This window comes from Manis pentadactyla, chromosome 9 (assembly GCF_030020395.1).
Source record: "Manis pentadactyla isolate mManPen7 chromosome 9, mManPen7.hap1, whole genome shotgun sequence".
Taxonomy (NCBI): Eukaryota; Metazoa; Chordata; class Mammalia; order Pholidota; family Manidae; genus Manis; species Manis pentadactyla.
Window position 1 is genome coordinate 59,565,817 of NC_080027.1, and position 16,238 is coordinate 59,582,054.

General features: G+C 40.9%; 1 protein-coding gene across 6 annotated transcripts; it reads left to right on the forward strand.

The window, feature by feature from the left end:
* The first annotated feature begins 1,291 nt into the window (after positions 1-1,291).
* HTATIP2 (HIV-1 Tat interactive protein 2) lies at positions 1,292-15,225 on the forward strand. Of its 6 annotated transcripts, none has more exons than XM_036920181.2 (6): positions 1,292-1,428; positions 1,953-2,148; positions 3,889-3,996; positions 11,847-11,984; positions 13,815-13,876; positions 14,564-15,225. In XM_036920181.2, the coding sequence occupies exons 2-6, from the start codon at positions 1,954-1,956 to the stop codon at positions 14,784-14,786; spliced, it is 726 nt and encodes a 241-aa protein (XP_036776076.2). In that variant the 5' UTR covers positions 1,292-1,428; position 1,953; the 3' UTR covers positions 14,787-15,225. The 6 variants fall into 6 exon arrangements, with proteins under 6 accessions (XP_036776076.2, XP_036776075.2, XP_036776080.2 ...); XM_036920180.2 differs by having other exon boundaries at positions 1,325-1,428; positions 1,891-2,148; XM_036920179.2 differs by lacking the exon at positions 1,292-1,428 and adding an exon at positions 1,465-1,636.
* Positions 15,226-16,238: the final 1,013 nt, after the last annotated feature.

Below are 16,238 nucleotides of genomic sequence, written 5' to 3' on the forward strand. Positions count from 1 at the left end.
AAGCAAGAGGGAGAGAGTGGACACTAGAGTACAATTAAGAATCTAATAAATAGCCTTGATCAATGAATTCTTGAGACAGTGAGGGCTGACCAGATTTTAAGCTGCATTTTAGTAGAAAAGCTTTAGGAACTCAAAGGGAAGAGTCCAAATATTGTGACAGGTCAGTGGGGAACAAACCACTCTGCTCTGTATCGTCAAGGTTTTTGATTGTAAGGAACAGAAAGTATCGTTGGTTAGTTTAAGCAGAAAATGAAGTTATTGAAAGTCTAACAAGAAGTGTAAGAAAAACAGGCTCTGAAAACAGGCAGGAATTAAAGGAGGCAAAAACCACCAGATCACATGATGCCATTATCCTATATCTTTGCACCACCCTGGCATTCTCTATCTCAGGCTCCCAGTGCATCTTTTTATTATTCCCCCAAAGTTGAAAAACCTGGATGAAGTGTCTGATTGGCAGCTCAGTGGCTAAAACATTGATTTTTAGCTGGCCAAATCTAGATTTCACATACATATTATAACTCCCAAGGATTTGTGAGAGGGAATATATGTTTCACTTGGCTTCTGGAGTGGGAGGTGGGGCCCTGTCTCCCACCTATTTTGTAATTTCCTAAAATAACACTTCTGGTTGAATTCTGAGTAGCCAAAAAATGAAAATTCACAGTATAGTCTGTCTCTGTTCTAATGCCTGCGCAGGACTTCAGGATCCAGGACAGGACCAGTGTAGACAGCTATATTCTAACCACTGACCTGTGCTCTGGAGAGAACCATGAGATCAGGTGTGGGAGGTCACCCTGGCTCAGCTACCTAGGACCTGGGCAGGGAATTCAATTATGCCAGTGAGATATGGTAAGAGCTTGAATTACACAAGAGAAATATTTGAAAGGGAGATAGGAGACAGTACTGGTGATTAATCTGGAATTTGCAAAGGCCAGGGGAAAGGAGTCCAAGGGGACAGCCCTTTATTTTGACTTCAGAAGGGAGGGGTGAAGAGTACACTAATGTATAGGGACAATGACACTCAAGAGTGGTAAGAAGTAGGTTTGTTTATTCCTGTTTGTTTATTCCAGATGGGGAGGGTTACGTTTTTCACATGGTGAATTCAAGATGAAGATGTCCAGTATGCAATGGAAACAACTTTTAAAAAAGACCAGAAAAAGTCAAGTTATTGGCTGATGCCTTGGATATGGGCCAGCCCAGTCCCGATGGTGGGCAAGAACGTTGGAGAAGGTCCTGGACACTCCCTTAGGGGTCCCTTAGATACACTTAGGGAGCCGTCTCTGAGCTTCGCTCCCAGCCCGCGAAGAGCACGTGCTCCAGGCCAGCCCCGCCGTGCCCGCGCACCAGACGGCCGGTGCGTCCGCCCCAGGCCCCTCCCCGCTGGGCGGGGCGAGGCAAGGCCCCGCGAAGTCACCCGGAAGACGCAGTCGGGTAGGCGCGCCTGTGGCCGCCTCTGACCCCCTGGGCTGGGTGGGGAGGGCCGAGGAGGGGTGCCCGACGAAAGGGAAGAGGGGGCAAGGAGCCGAGGGGAAGGAGGGATGCCCGGGCCCGCGGCACTGGGCGCGGCGGCGGCGGCGGCGCTAGTGGCCGCCTTGCTCCTGCTGCCGCTTGAGGACTCGGGGCCGGGGGCTGGCTCCAGGTAACCCTCCACCTAGGGGACCGAGGCGGGCCCCTGAGCCCCCGTGGGAACTGGGGATATCGTGGGGGAGCGAAGCCTCGGGGTGCCCGCAGTTTGTCCACCTGGGCGCATTTCCTTTCGCGCATGGGTTGGCTGTGGTGCGGGACCATCACGGCGCTCCGCCCTGCAGGTGACTCAGCACTTTCCCCTGGGTCCAGCCTGTGGAGAATAACAATATATTCTACTAGAACAAATAAACAACCCTTGTTCCCCAGGGTAACCACGAGGCATTCCTTAAACATCCTAAGACCAGCACCTGTTGGTGATATTTCTGCAGCATGGCCGAGACAGGGGCGCTGCCAAAGCTTCGTGAAGACTTCAGGATGCAGAATAAATCCGTCTTTATTCTGGGCGCCAGCGGGGAAACCGGCAAGGTGCTCTTAAAGGAAATCTTGGAACAGAGGCTTTTTTCGAAAGTCACGATTATTGGCCGGAGGAAGCTCACCTTTGACGAGGAAGCTTATAAAGATGTGGTGGGTATTTGAACTGTGGCTCAAAAATACTCAGTGATTCTGCAGCATAAATATATTTCATACCTCAAGGCTGTACCTTGTCCGCCCAAGGGTGGTGGCAGCAAGAGGTCATCAGAACAGTCTGTGGGCCCTTTCTTGGGAGCTGGAGTCCTAGTTGAAGGTCCAAAGTCGACCTCCCCTCACTGTGTGGCCCTGGGCGAAGCCCTTCTAGACCTTTTAAAAGGTCTGGCCCACGTTGTAATGGGGCTGGGGAGACGGGGAAGAGCACTATTTTCAGGATCATTCAACCTAGTTCTAGAGAGTCTTGTGACCTTGGGCAGTTTTTTCAAACCACTTTGCTTTGTCTACCTGTCGGCTTCACACTAATGCCATTGATGCAGAAAGTCCTTTGCAGAGCAGGAATGATCCATGGCAGTGAAAGGTGGGGTTATTCACCTACCAAAATCTGCCCTGCCTGAAAACTTCCAGGGCTGCAGGCTTGTACCTCTAAGTGGAATGTATCCCCTTCACTGTCACTTTACCTTTCATAGTTAACCAGATATACACCAGACTTCAGTGTGGCTCTAACCCCCTAAATATTGGAAGTCTGACCTTCCTGGAGATTCCTTTCCCTATTTTACTGAGTTATTTGTGAGGTACAGTAAATTAAACTGGTGAAATTCTGAGACCCCACAACTATAGAATTTGGTCCCATGAGTTTCACAGTGGAATATTCCAAATAACAAATGGTCTCACAGATAAGTGTTCTGGACTCTTGCAAGTCCATGTTCAGGTCAATTTGTATATGTCTTTGGTCCATCAAGGCTTTTCAGTTTAAAACATCTTTGCTCAGACTGAGGCAGGTAATATGTGGTCTTCATAGTCTGGCTTCATGGGGTGTGTGAGATGCTTCTAGCAATTAAAAACTGAAATCGAGTTCTGTGCTTTGATGATAGTCTAGTTTTGGTGGCACATCTTTTGGTCAGGCACTTTTTGTAAACTTATTTTTTCTTGCAGCATTATGCCTAGTACCAGGAAAATTCTTCTGAGGGAGTTAATGGTAGGGAAGGGAAGCAACATTTTATTTGGACTCCTAGATGATAATTTCTCAAATGTTCTTTTTTGAGTTTCCCAACAAACTTATGAAGCTATGTGGAGGTTCTTAAATTTCAGTGAGTGTGAGAATTACTGAGGGTGCTTATGAAAAATACATTTTCTGATTTAGATGTATTGGTGTGAGACTGAGGAATATACCTTTTTATCAAGCACCTACTGGCTGGTTTATATTGCAGGTGGATCATGGATAAGACTCAAGGAAAGATTATCATTCACATTTTACCTTTGAGAAAACAGGTATATAAAATAACCTGGCCAAAATTACATGCCTAGTAAATAGCAGGCCCAAGACTTGAACCTAGGTCTTTGATATTAAACCATTTCCTGTCTCCACATTATGCTTCATTGGTATCCGTCCTGGTCATAGACAGACAGATCTTTTATTTTTCCAGAGGGAAAATTATAAGTGAACCTGACTTTAGTGATCTGAATCACCCCTAGTTCAGTTATGTGTACTGTGTACATATAAGTGCATTGTTGATTTTGAATTCAGATTAATTGCTTTTTGGTGGGAGATACGAGCTTGCAAAATTTGACATTAAGTGGGCAAACTTCAAGTAATCTGTAATTTTTGAAATTTAGATGGGTATTTTTGTCTTTTAAAAAATAGTATCAGTTTATATTCAGCTGTGTCCTTATGTCTAGAATCAAGAAGTGGTGGACTTTGAAAAGCTGGATGACTATGCTTCTGCCTTTCAAGGTCATGATGTTGGATTCTGTTGCCTGGGTACCACCAGAAAAAAAGCCGGGGCGGTAAGGAAAAAAATACTCTTTTCCCTTTTTGTGGGCCAGAAATGTCAAAGATTCCTTTCTTGCTCATTCTTTTTCTTTATATTGCTTAAGTGTAAATAAGCACTTTTTTTTTAAAGGTTAGAAGACAGTTTTATTGAGCAAGGAGAAAGTACACTCTTGAAGGGAGAACTGGAGGCCTGAGAAGTCTTATCGTTTGAGATTCCATATGTTGCCCTAGCCTTTGCTATGCTTTAAATAGTACTGATAAGTTCATTTTTCCTTCAAGTAATCTTTGAGTTCGGGCCTGCATGCCGGAGACATCAGAAGTATTTACCTGGTCCTCCCTCCTGCAAATTTGCTATCCCTACATCCCCTGATGAAGGCAAAAATCATCATGTCTGAATAAAAGTAACTGGCTCATGCTGTTAGCAGTAAGCTCTTTTTTTGTTTTGTCTTTATAAATAATTTAAAATTCAAGCATTCCCTCTCACGTGAGCAATTTGCTTCAACTTATTTTCATAACCAAGTTTTAAGCTTCTGGCAAAGAACATCAGAATAGAGGCACGATTCAGCTAGCCTCCAGTGATGACTCAGCCCCCAGCAATGATTCAACTCCAGTGGTGATTCAGCCTTTACTGACGCAGAACTGTTCTAACAGATATTTTATTTTCTTTTTAATGGTGTTCTCAATTGCATTGGCCGCTGTCCAGAAGTCATAGCTTTCTATGTAGACCCTGAGAGAGTGTTTATACATCTTATTTAATTTACACCTTGACTGTAGTTTATCCCTCTCACAGAATTTAATTTTGCTGGAGCCAAAGATGTCTATTAAATATGCAGGACCACAGTGTTGCCATGGACCTTACCATAGGTCTATAAACAGGCCTATGCCCCAGAATTACTAGGAAAGCACATGGTTAAGAAGTATTGGTTTATACCAATCAGGAGTTAGGCTTAGATATACTTCTCTGGGCCTCCTGGTGGTCCAAAGAATAATTCTGTAAGTGTTTGTAGTTCTGCCATGTCCACTTTGGAACACAGCTGGATTTTGAGCTCTGTGCTGGCAAGTGTGGATTATAGAGCAGGTTGACTCTCATAGGAATTGGCATATTATTTCTCCTAGAAAGGGTCGTGTTCTTGCTCAGCAGCTAGTATAGTCTTCTGTGCCAGGGACAGTCACAAGTGGTTTGCCCTGTCAAAGCATCAAAGAACTTTTGAGTTAGTACACCGCAGGTTGCACTGTCTCAAGTGCAAACCTGATTTTGGTGGTGACTAAGCAAAATAAACAAAACATTGTGTTAAGCTGAGAGCAGTCAGTTTTCATGACGTGAGGCATATGTCATTATAGAGCACTCCAGGGAAAAGTCTAAATTGCTTTGTTACATTCAAATTGTATAATGCAATTTTAATGAGAGGAATTGAGGGTCTTCCCTATCCAGAATATTTTTTAGGTGGAGTTCTTTCCACCCCTCAGCCTGCTCACTACCTTTTGTTTTCCAAAGTTAGTTTGAAAAGATAAAAGTAATTAATGAGTAAGCAAGATAAAAGACATGTAAGCCAAAGATAGTCTTCCATATGAGGTGGAGTTAGTAAGTTTTAAGAGGTTAGTGACAGAAAGGAAGCCGACATTTCCTCTGAAAAGTTTTTTTTTTTTTTATAATTTAAAACTAGTTTAGATTGGATACAGTGTAAAGTTTGGAAGTTGCGATAACTTTAGGCAATTTAAAAGAGGTGACAATTCACAAGTGGCTAGGTAATAGTAGTTGTTTGATGGGGGGTGGGGTTGTGGATTTCCAAGCTTACCCCACCCAGTATTCTGGGTCAGCAGCTCTCTCTGTTGAAAAAGAGTTCAACAGAGAGATACTGCAAAGCTGGTGGCAAGCCTTGTGACATTTTCTAGCTGTTTTGTAACTGGAACACCCCACATTTTGCCTTAGCAATCTGAGTTTTCCAGGAGAGAAACTTCAAGAATTTAGGGCTTCTGTCTGAGTGTTGAAATTCTCTAAGTAGCCAGCTTATTTCCCTATGATTTTCAGTGTACTAGTTGGCTAGAGCTGTGATAACAAAGTACCATAACCATGGCGCCTGAAAAACAACAGAGATTTGCAGTCTCACAATTTTGGAGGCCAAAAGTCTAAGATCAAGGTGTCATCAGGATTGGTTCCTTCTGAGGGCTGTGAGGAAAGGATCTTCTCCAGGCTTCTCTCCTTGGCTTGCAGATGGCTGTCTTCTCCCTGTATCTCTTCACATGTTATTTTTTTCTTTATGTGTATGGCTATGTCCGAATTTCTCCTTTTTATAAGGGCACTAGTCGAATCGGATTAAGAACCACCCGATCCAGTATGATGTCATTAACTAATTGGATCTACAATGACCCTATTTCCAAATAAGGTAACATTCTGAGTTATTAAAGGTTAGGATTTCAACATAAGAATTTTGGGGGAAAACATTGCAGCCCATAAAATTCAGTCTACCCAGATTTCTGTTGAAACTGGTACTAGGGATAGGTCTATTAGTTTTCTTCAGCTCTTTGGAAAACCTTTTTCCTTAGAAATAGCTTGTTACCTAATTTTCTTTTCACAGCCACAAGCCATAGTCATCTAAGCAGTACAGTGGCTTCCTGACTTGGCCCTAATCCAGATCTACTGGATCAGAATCTCTAAGGTTGGAAGCTTGGAAACTACTTTTAGCAGGCTTCTTGGGAGATTCTTGTGCTGTCAACCCTCTTCTTCTTGTTGCACCTGCTTTCGGAAAGCATTGGGCTGTATTAGTTTTCCTCACCTGCCACTTTCCCAGCCACTGTTGCCCCAGATGGCCTCCACCGTGCTTTAGTGAATAACTTGTAAGCTAGTGAAGTTTGAGATACCCTTTGGAAACCAGATCTACACTGACCATGAGTGAAGAGCAAAAACACAGATGCCACTGAGAAAATAGTGAATTCCCATTATTTGTATTAAGAGAAGGATTTGGTTAGTGAGTTTGAGGTGGTATGATGTGGCATTTATCTCCTCATCTACTAGGCAGAGGCTCTGGCAGTCCAGGTTCTGGACAGTGCCACTCATGTGATTAATGCAGCCATTGTAACATTTCTTAGGCATTGTTAGAGTCTCTTGGCTTCTGATTCTAATGATGTATTCTTCTAATCCAGGGGCTTGCAAATTATGGACTGTGGGCCAAATATAGCCCACCTGTTTTTGCACAGCCCATGAACTAAGAACGTTTTTATGTTTTTAAATGGTTAAAAAATTCAAAAGAGGAATATGTCATGACACGTGAAAAGATAAGAAATTCAAATTTCAATATCCATTATTGGAACACAGCTCTCATTACTTTATGTGTTATCTATGGCTGCTTTTGTGCTGTGGTGGCAGAGCTGTGTCATTGCAACAGAGGCCTGCAAATAAGAAAAGATACAGTATCTCATCCTTTGTTGTACTCTCTACTGTTTTATTTGTCTAGGCAGGGTTTGTGAAGTGGCAAAGTCCTAAATGGATTGAGGGATCCAGATTATGGGCCCTGTTTGAATGCCAAGTAGCCATGGGACCTTGGGTGTGCCGGTCAGCCCTGTGGGCCACTGCTTCCTTGTCTTTACTGAGAAGGAGGTGGCCCTGAAGCCCCTTTGGCCTGCAGAAGTTTTTTACTTTCATAACAGAGAAATGAATGCCCCAAATGGAAAAATTTTGTGAGAACAGAAATCGACTCAGGAATCCTCAGCATCAGTTTGATTGTATTTTCCTTCTCAGAGCTCTTTCTCTGACTAAGATCTTGATTCCACCACTGTGCATCAGATATGTAGAGATGCCCTCCAGGACACAAACAAATGGGGCCTCAGATTATACCATTTGTTGTTCATAAGCATTTCTTTCTTCTAGTCTAACTTACAGGGTTAGATTGAAAAGGAGTGAAGGAAAAAGAATCTGAAGCAGACATACAGCTAAGTGGGACCCCTTACAGAGTGGTAGATCCTGCCATCCTGGAAAAGGATCTCCCTGACTTTGAGTCATTCTGGCATGCTTGCGTATCACATCAGTCAGTGCTAACATACCTTACTTATTAGGATGAGTTCTTAAGCCGGAGTGTCCCCAGTTACCAGGCATTGGTAAAGAAGGTTAGAAGAAATGTTTTGTTGCTTTGGGTTTAATATGACTTAAAATGCAAAGTAATTGGAGAATTTGTCTCCCTTGATGTGTGTGGAACTTGTGAGGATATCTCCACAGAGGATATCCCATGTTATATTACATTGTCTTTTTTCTTTCCAGCAGCAGCTGAAAAAGGAAATTTATAGTGGAAACTTATTTAATCAATTCCTTTTTCTAGAAGGAATTCTGATTCCTAGCTTAGAGCAGGATACAATGAATATAGAGTCATAAAGATACTATAACATAATGGACTTAATGCTTTTGAAAGAGATGTCTTTTCTCCTGCCATATGGTTAGAGAAACTAAGTGTGATTTTTCTGAAAATTGTGTTTCTGGGATATGGAGCAGCCTGTTTTGGTTTGTTTTTCTATTGTATTTTTTAAATTTGAGCTGTTAGAGAACAAGAAAGGGTGTCAACAATAAGATTTTAAAGAGAGTTCCCTTCTATCTAGAAATGGAATCTTCCTCACTCACAGAAAATTGGTGTGTGTTGATACCTCTGAGTCAGTCACCAGGACCCACATTTAAGTTCGATTTCTAAGTCCTTTAAAGCCACTGATCCCTTCACTTTTGAGTTTCATTCACCAGCTAAAAGGCCTTGCATCGGGGTGGGGGAAGTGAAAATAAAAATTTGTGGCCTTGGAAAAATGCCTGTTTATAATCAGCTTGAGGGCTCAGAGGATTTGCGAAGTCGTTTTGGATTAACAGCCATTGATTGCTAATAAAACAGTATTTAGCTTTGACCAGAGAACAGCAGTGGAGAAAGGTATGGGCACCTTGTCAGCAGGGCCCATTGAGCCGGGATGATGGGCTGGGTGTGGGGGTCTCTGCGGCGGCGTAGGCACTAGCCCTCCAAGGAGCTGTTGTCAGCTGTGAGCGAGTGGAGTGAAAGGGAGGACGCCGGAGTCTGATGGCTGGGGTGGTATTGATGTGCCTTAGCTGACTAATCAGATTGAAAAAAACCCCATGGTATTTATGTCACTTTAATTTTCATCAAACAATTGGAGACGGCAGCACTCTATTAAGGAGAGGTTGATCCAGAACGAAAACCAAATAAATTAGGGTCTCAGTTTAATCAAATGATCCCTTTACTGGTCTTGGATTAAGTGAGAGACAGCGTCAGTCTAGAGACTTGTGATTGGCTGAATCTTTCCCTTATTTTTTAAAGATGCTGATGAAAGAAAAAAACATTTTAACAGAGAAATAATAGCTAGATTCTAAGAAATAGTGCTAAAACAACAGCAACACAAAAGAATTCATTTCTCCAGTCAACTGTGTAATTCTACTGTGAATAACAAACCAGTTATTAAAACCAGAGTCCTGGTGAATTGGAGTGAGCGGGAGAAATAGATGTGGAAGAGCCACTTGAGTGTTTTAGAATTTTTCTATGTGGTTTTGGATTGTTTTTCTTGGCACATGTTTGGCACACATAAAATCTCAATTCGGAGAATGGCTCTGAGGAGACTCACATCCCTCTCTCAAGATATGCCAAGTATTGAAATTGGTTTGTTTTCGCACTAATTTCCAAAGGCAGCATCGTGAGTTTGAGTCAATGAAGAGGACAGGTCAGCAAGTCAGTTGCTAGGATTGAATATCAAAGTGTACAATACAAAAGGAGGTGGTGATGATTCATGGGTAAAGAGTTAAGTTTATATTACTTTAAAGTAAGGCAGAAAAGTAGTAGTGCCCAGCAGGTAATGAGTATAGTTAAAATGTTCTGTGAGTGATGAGTAAAGATGACAGGAGAGGCTTTGGGGGTAATGGTAATGTTTTATTTCTTGATCTGAGAGCTGGTTGCAGAGGATGTTCTGTTTATGAAAATTAATTGAGCTGTATGCTTACATTTTCTTCTGTGATACATTCAATACATTGTTTAAAAAGTTTGCTTGGACCTGTTGCTTTAAAATTGAATTCTGTATTAGTTTCCTATTGCTTTTGTAACAAATTGCCTCAAATTTAGTGGCTTAAAACAAAATGAGTTTATTTTCTTAGTGTTATGTAAGTTAGAAATGCAACATAGATTTTGCTGGGATAAAATCAAGGTATTGACAGGGGCTTCATTCCCATCTGGGGGCTTTAGGGGAGAATCCATTTCCTTACCTTTTCTACCTTCTAGAGGCCACCAGAATCCCTTGGCTCATGGTTCCTGGGGATCAAGGGCTTCTCATGCTGTGTAACTCTAACCTCATTTTCTTCTTCTCTTTTCTTTTAAGGACCCTTATGATTACATGGGGCCCAGTTGGATAATACAGAATAATCTTATTTTAAGGTCAGCTGATTAGCAACCTTAATTCCACCTGTAACCTTAATTCCCCCTTGCTGTGTAACCTAACATATTCACTGGTACAGGAATTAGAAACTGGATATCCTTGGGAAGCCATTATTCTGCCTACTGCACTTATGAATCAGTCATTTTCAATAGCTAGAGATTGTGTGAGATAAGAAGGAACATGGGTACAGTGAAGATCACTATTTAGAGCATCAAGAATTTGTACTTGCTCTCATTTCTCACCTATTTGCTGGCAGTTCACTGCACCACTGGACTTTGTTTCCACTTTTCCATAATGAGGGGGTTGGATGTGATGTTCCCTAAGGTGCCTTCTAACATTTATGAAAGATACACATCTTCATATGAAGTAAAACATTTAGCAATAACTGCCATAAGGCACATTTTAAATTAAAGTCATTGGGGCAGCAATTCAGTCCTAGGATGGGGAGTCCTCATATATTTGTGGATACCTATGGGGTTCAGCTTCAATAATATATATTTCTCTTTACCTTTCTCAAGTTTGAGGATCCCAGATTTTGGTGGTCCCAAGAGGCTCTTACTCCATGGAATCCCCTTTCTGGGTGCAGGCACGTGTCCTTCAGTTAGGCACTGAAAGTGAGTCTATATTCTGTTGTTTGCATCATCATCCTTGCTCTTCCTCCTTTTATTGCCACTTAGTTCTCTTTTTTTTCACCCTAATTGGATTTGCCTTGCCTCTGCTTTCATTGGACTTTTATTTTTATTCATTCAGATATTTTTGGAGCATGTTCCACATGCTGGTCATGTACTGATCTGAGACGTGAATTAAGAAGAAAGACCCAGCCACTACCCTGGACTAAGTCTAGATGAGAGGTCTCTAAACATTCTTAATTATACACCTGTCGATAAAAAACATTTGAGGGTGCAGTACTCTTTATTAATATGTAAAGTGTTTTGTAAAACATACACAAAAATTGGAAATTAAATCTGCTTAAAATTAATTAAAATTAAAATTTAATTAATTAACACTCATGGTGTCTGGATAGTATTCTCAGCCATGCTTTGAGACCCTACCATGGTAGAGTCAGCAGGGAAGAAAATAGAGAAAACAGAGAGGTTTGTAAGGTTGTAAAGTTATTAAACGACAAAAAATGGGTGACTGCAAGCAGTTTCTCAGCCTGATCTTATTGTTCCTTTCACTACTTGGAGATTTGTCTGGTGTCTGTGTTTCAGTATCACTGCTCTTGTTTTTTTCATTGCAGTCTAGGCTTGCTGGTAAAGCTGGTATGTCTATCCCGAGGATTGTACTTGGCACCTTTCCCAGGGTCTAAGCCTGACATTCGTGTATTACTTGGATGTATTTCATTTAAGTTCACATTCTCCCCTACCCACCCCCGGCCTCCTAGCCTGCCACCCAAGCTGAGAAGTGATCTTTAAGATGGACTCACAGGTTTTGAAATAACTCACATCCTTTTCCCCCTCAGGAGGGATTTGTTCGTGTTGATCGAGATTATGTCCTGAAGTCTGCAGAGCTGGCAAAAGCTGGAGGGTGCAAGCATTTCAACTTGCTGTCTTCTAAAGGAGCTAATAAGTTGAGCAATTATTTATATCTGCAAGTCAAGGTTTGTGCATGTATCTTTCATACACTTTGGAGAATCCTGGCTAATTGACAATACTAAATCATAAAATGTGAAATGATACAAAACTGCATTGTTACATATTTTTTTATAGCTACAGGGACTGTTCTTTGCAAGGATAAATTTAGTAAACAGGAATAATATGAAAGATAATTTCCAGGGTCTTCCCCCAGTTATCTAGTAATCATCAAATGAGATGTGGCAGTTGTAGTCTTGAATATTAGCTTGGAATCAACATTAGAAGGGACTTCAAAGCAGTGAATCTTAAACTTTTCCAGAGTAGATAGTATTTTATTATTGGGTATGGTTCTTGCCCTCAAGGAATTTAGAATTTGCTTATGTTGGGAAATCCCCAGGGCCAGGCTCAAATTTGGTAATTTTCTAGGTCTCACAGGACTTAGCATATAGTCATACTCAACATTTATTATAATGAAAGACTATAAAAGCAACGTCAATATAGGGAAGAAGTGCATGGAGTCAAGTCCAGGGGAAAAGACGTACAAGCTTCCAAGGGTCCTCTGCCAGTGGAGTTGCATGTGCTTAATTTCTCCAGCAGTGAATACTGTCCACCAGAGAAATTCACCTGAGCCTAGAAGTCTAGGTTTTATGGGGTTCATTCACTTAGGCAACCTCAACCTAGAAAAAATTACAGACTTCCAGAAGGAAAACAAGTGTTCATCATTAACCAAATTGTTTATACAGATAGTTTAGGCATAGGAAACTACCCATATCAGTTTAGTAATTAACTACCCAAATTATCAGCTAATAAATGGATGAATAAAATGTATATGCATACAAAAGAATATTTTCCCCCTTTAAAAAGTATTACTACATTCTATAACATGGGTGAACCTTGAAAACACGCTAAATGAGAGAGACCAGTCACAAAAGGTCACAAGTTGTATGATTCCATTTATAAATGTCCAGACTAGGCAAATCTATAGAGACAGAAAAATTAGTGGTTGGCTAGGTCTTGGGGGTGGGGATGGGAGTGAGTGCTGATTGGTAGGGGGTTTCTTTTTAGGATGATAAAATAGTCCAAGCTTAGATTGTGAGGAGGGTGGTATAACTCTGTGAATACACTAAAAAACATTAACTGAAAGAAATGTTTAAAAAAATCTACCTAGGATTATACAATGTGACAGTGCCCAGTGAATGGCACTGAACAGGCCAAGGAGGAGGAGGGGAGCATGCACTTAATTCACAAGGCCTTTAGGGGTACATGTGTCCTGATCTCCTCTAGCATTTCTTTTCATGGAGATGACTGTCATGACAATGTATGGATTGTCTAACAAATTTAATTTAAAACCTGTAGATATAATATCATTGTCTATCAAAATTTGGTGAGGTTTGTTAGGAAGTGAGTAATATAGATCTGTGGGATGTTTGGACCCACTGGAAACACCTAGAAACCAAAAGAGGTTAGTATGTGCCAGCCTGCAGCATTAATTCCAGACTAATTATTCTTTTATGATTTAACTCCTAGCATGCCACTTACTTTCTCTGGATGTTTTTTTTCACCCCTCTGGAACTGTTTTAATTTGTTTTAATGAGACAAATGAGAGGCTGAACAGCCATTCACTTATTCAGTCCATCTTTTTTAGCTCTCTACTACATATCAGGATTAAATTATTTCTTCTTTAACTTTCTAGACTCTCTCTTTGGAATTTGAAGTTCTAGATGAGGATATTTACAAGTATTGGGACCTACAGAAGCATATTATCTTCAGTACCCCAAATTATTCTCTCTTAAGCATTACAGTAAGTTGGTCTTGATTAGGTACTAAAAATGTGGGTTTTTTTTTTTTTTTAACAGGGAGAAGTGGAAGATAGGATTGAAGAATTAAAATTTGATCGTTATTCTGTGTTTAGGCCCGGGTAAGTATCCATACCACCTGAGAGCACACTGTTGGTTATTCCCTGGAATCTAGTTTTTCCTTTGAAGAGACTGATAACTAAGTTATATAAGATATGAAAGCTGTCTGGAGATGGATTGCTTCTCTAAAAGACCTGCCTTTTGGCTTTGAAGGAAGGCGCAGACAGGTGGTGATGCCAGGTTCAGAACAGTCTAGAATATCCTGAGTAGCTTTTGCTGCCTTCTTTTTAAAAATCCTAGTAAGACCTTTTACCCCCTATATTAGCATGTTTGGTCTGCTATAACAGAATAGCACTACAGACGGGGATGCTTAAAAAACAGAAATTTATTTTCTTACAATTCTGGAGGCTATAAGTCTAAGATCAAAGTGTCCAGAGAAGCCTTTCTTTCTGGCTTGTAGGTGGCCACCTTCTGTGTTCTCACGTGGTCTTTCCTCTGTGGGCATGTGAAGAGAGATCTCTAATATCTTTTCCTCTTTTGTAAGGACACCAGCTCTATTGGATTATGATTCCACTCTTGTCATCTAATTTAACCTTAATTATTGCCCTAAAGGTGCTGTATTCAAATACAGTCACACTGGGAGTTAGGACTTCAACATAAATTTTGTGTGGGGACACAGTTGAATCCATAATACACTCCATGGTCTGAATGCAGTTTACCATCTCTTCCTCTGATTTTTTTTCCTTTAGAGTTCTGTTATGTGATAGGCAAGAATCTCGCCCAGGTGAATTGTTGATCAGGAAATTCTTTGGCGCCCTACCAGCATCTTGGGCCAGTGGGTATTCTGTGCCCGTGATCACTGTGGTGAGGGCAATGCTGAACAATGCAGTGAGACCCAGCAACAAGAAGGAAATGCTGGATAACAAAGCCATCCATGACCTGGGGAAAGCCGATGGCTCCCTCACACTGTAACCACCCTGGAGAAATGGTTCCTACTCTAAAACTCAACACCTACCACCTAATTGGTATTCAGGGGTCTAAAAAAATGTGTTATTTACCTATAGTTTCACTATTATTCACAGACTTGTTGGGGTGTGGGCACAGGAAATTTGTTGTTTTGTTTAATTTCTCCTGATGGTTCAGTTGCCCCTGGTGGAGAGGCCAGCTTTGAAATGCTTGTCTACAGTCGTAGCATCACAGCAAACCTTATGCATCATGCAGATTAATTCTGTTCTAAAATTGTTGACATTTGTGTCTGAGTTACCCAGGGCTGACTGCACATTTTTGTAAGTGAATACTGTGCCTTACTACTTCTTTAGAATATGTAATGAAGGTTTTATATATAACAGAGCTTATATAATTTATGGGATAATTAAATAGAGGAATAAAAATAAATAGGTCCTTAAGTGAACACTGTGCCTTACTACTTCTTTAGAATATGTAATAAAGGTTATGTATAACAGAGCTTATATAATTCATGGGATAAATAGAGGAATTAAAATAGACAGGTCCTGGGTGCCTCTTAGATTGTTAGGAAATGCCTAAGTATCAGTGGTAATATGAAGTATACTGATTGGCCAGTGGGATGATACGACAGCAAAAATTTATCAACTGCTTCCTAAGTACCAGCCTTTACACATGCAATCTGTCCTTTAACCCTCCAGTTAATCCTTATAGGTGGTACTGCCATCCCCATATCTTAGGGAAACTAAGGCTCACTGTGGTTAGGTACCTTGCTCAGGGACCCATAGGTGAGGCCTGAAGCTAGGAAATGGTAGAACCAGTATTCTAACTCAAGTCAGCCTGATCCTAGCTTGTATTTTTAACAACTCTGCAGGAGCATTCAGTATCTATTTCTAGAAGGTTCTAGTTAATTATTAACTAGGTCAGTATATGGTATAGATGAATAAAATACAAATATTTGGGTTTCTCCATTACTCTAGGATCCCTGTAATGATTAACCAGAAAATGGTCACTTAGTCAGTAGAAGTGCAAAGTTAAGCTGCTGTACTTTAAAAACTATGGAAAAGGAAAGGAAGATGCAGCAGGAATGGTCAAAGTCAAGAGGAGCACACGGTGTTAATTTCCATCTTGGACAAGGGATGGTGGTGAAACTTAACTTCTGTGCTGGAGGGAAGCAAAGTGATTTGAGTAATTGAGTCAATATTTTTTTACAGGGTTTATAGTGTGTACCTTTCAAGCTTCAATGCTCACTATGGGATAAAGGGTATCCCCTTTATGTTTTATTTACTTATTTTTTAAAGTAAATTTTTACTTATTATTTACTTATTATTTAAAGGCTATCCTCCTTAATAGGAGGAATATATCCTTAAAGGAATTGGGACAGACCCAACGTCAGTCACCCAGGAAAGAGGTATATTTTATGGTCGGGTAGAGTCTTGTAATGTGGACTTCAGGAAGGAG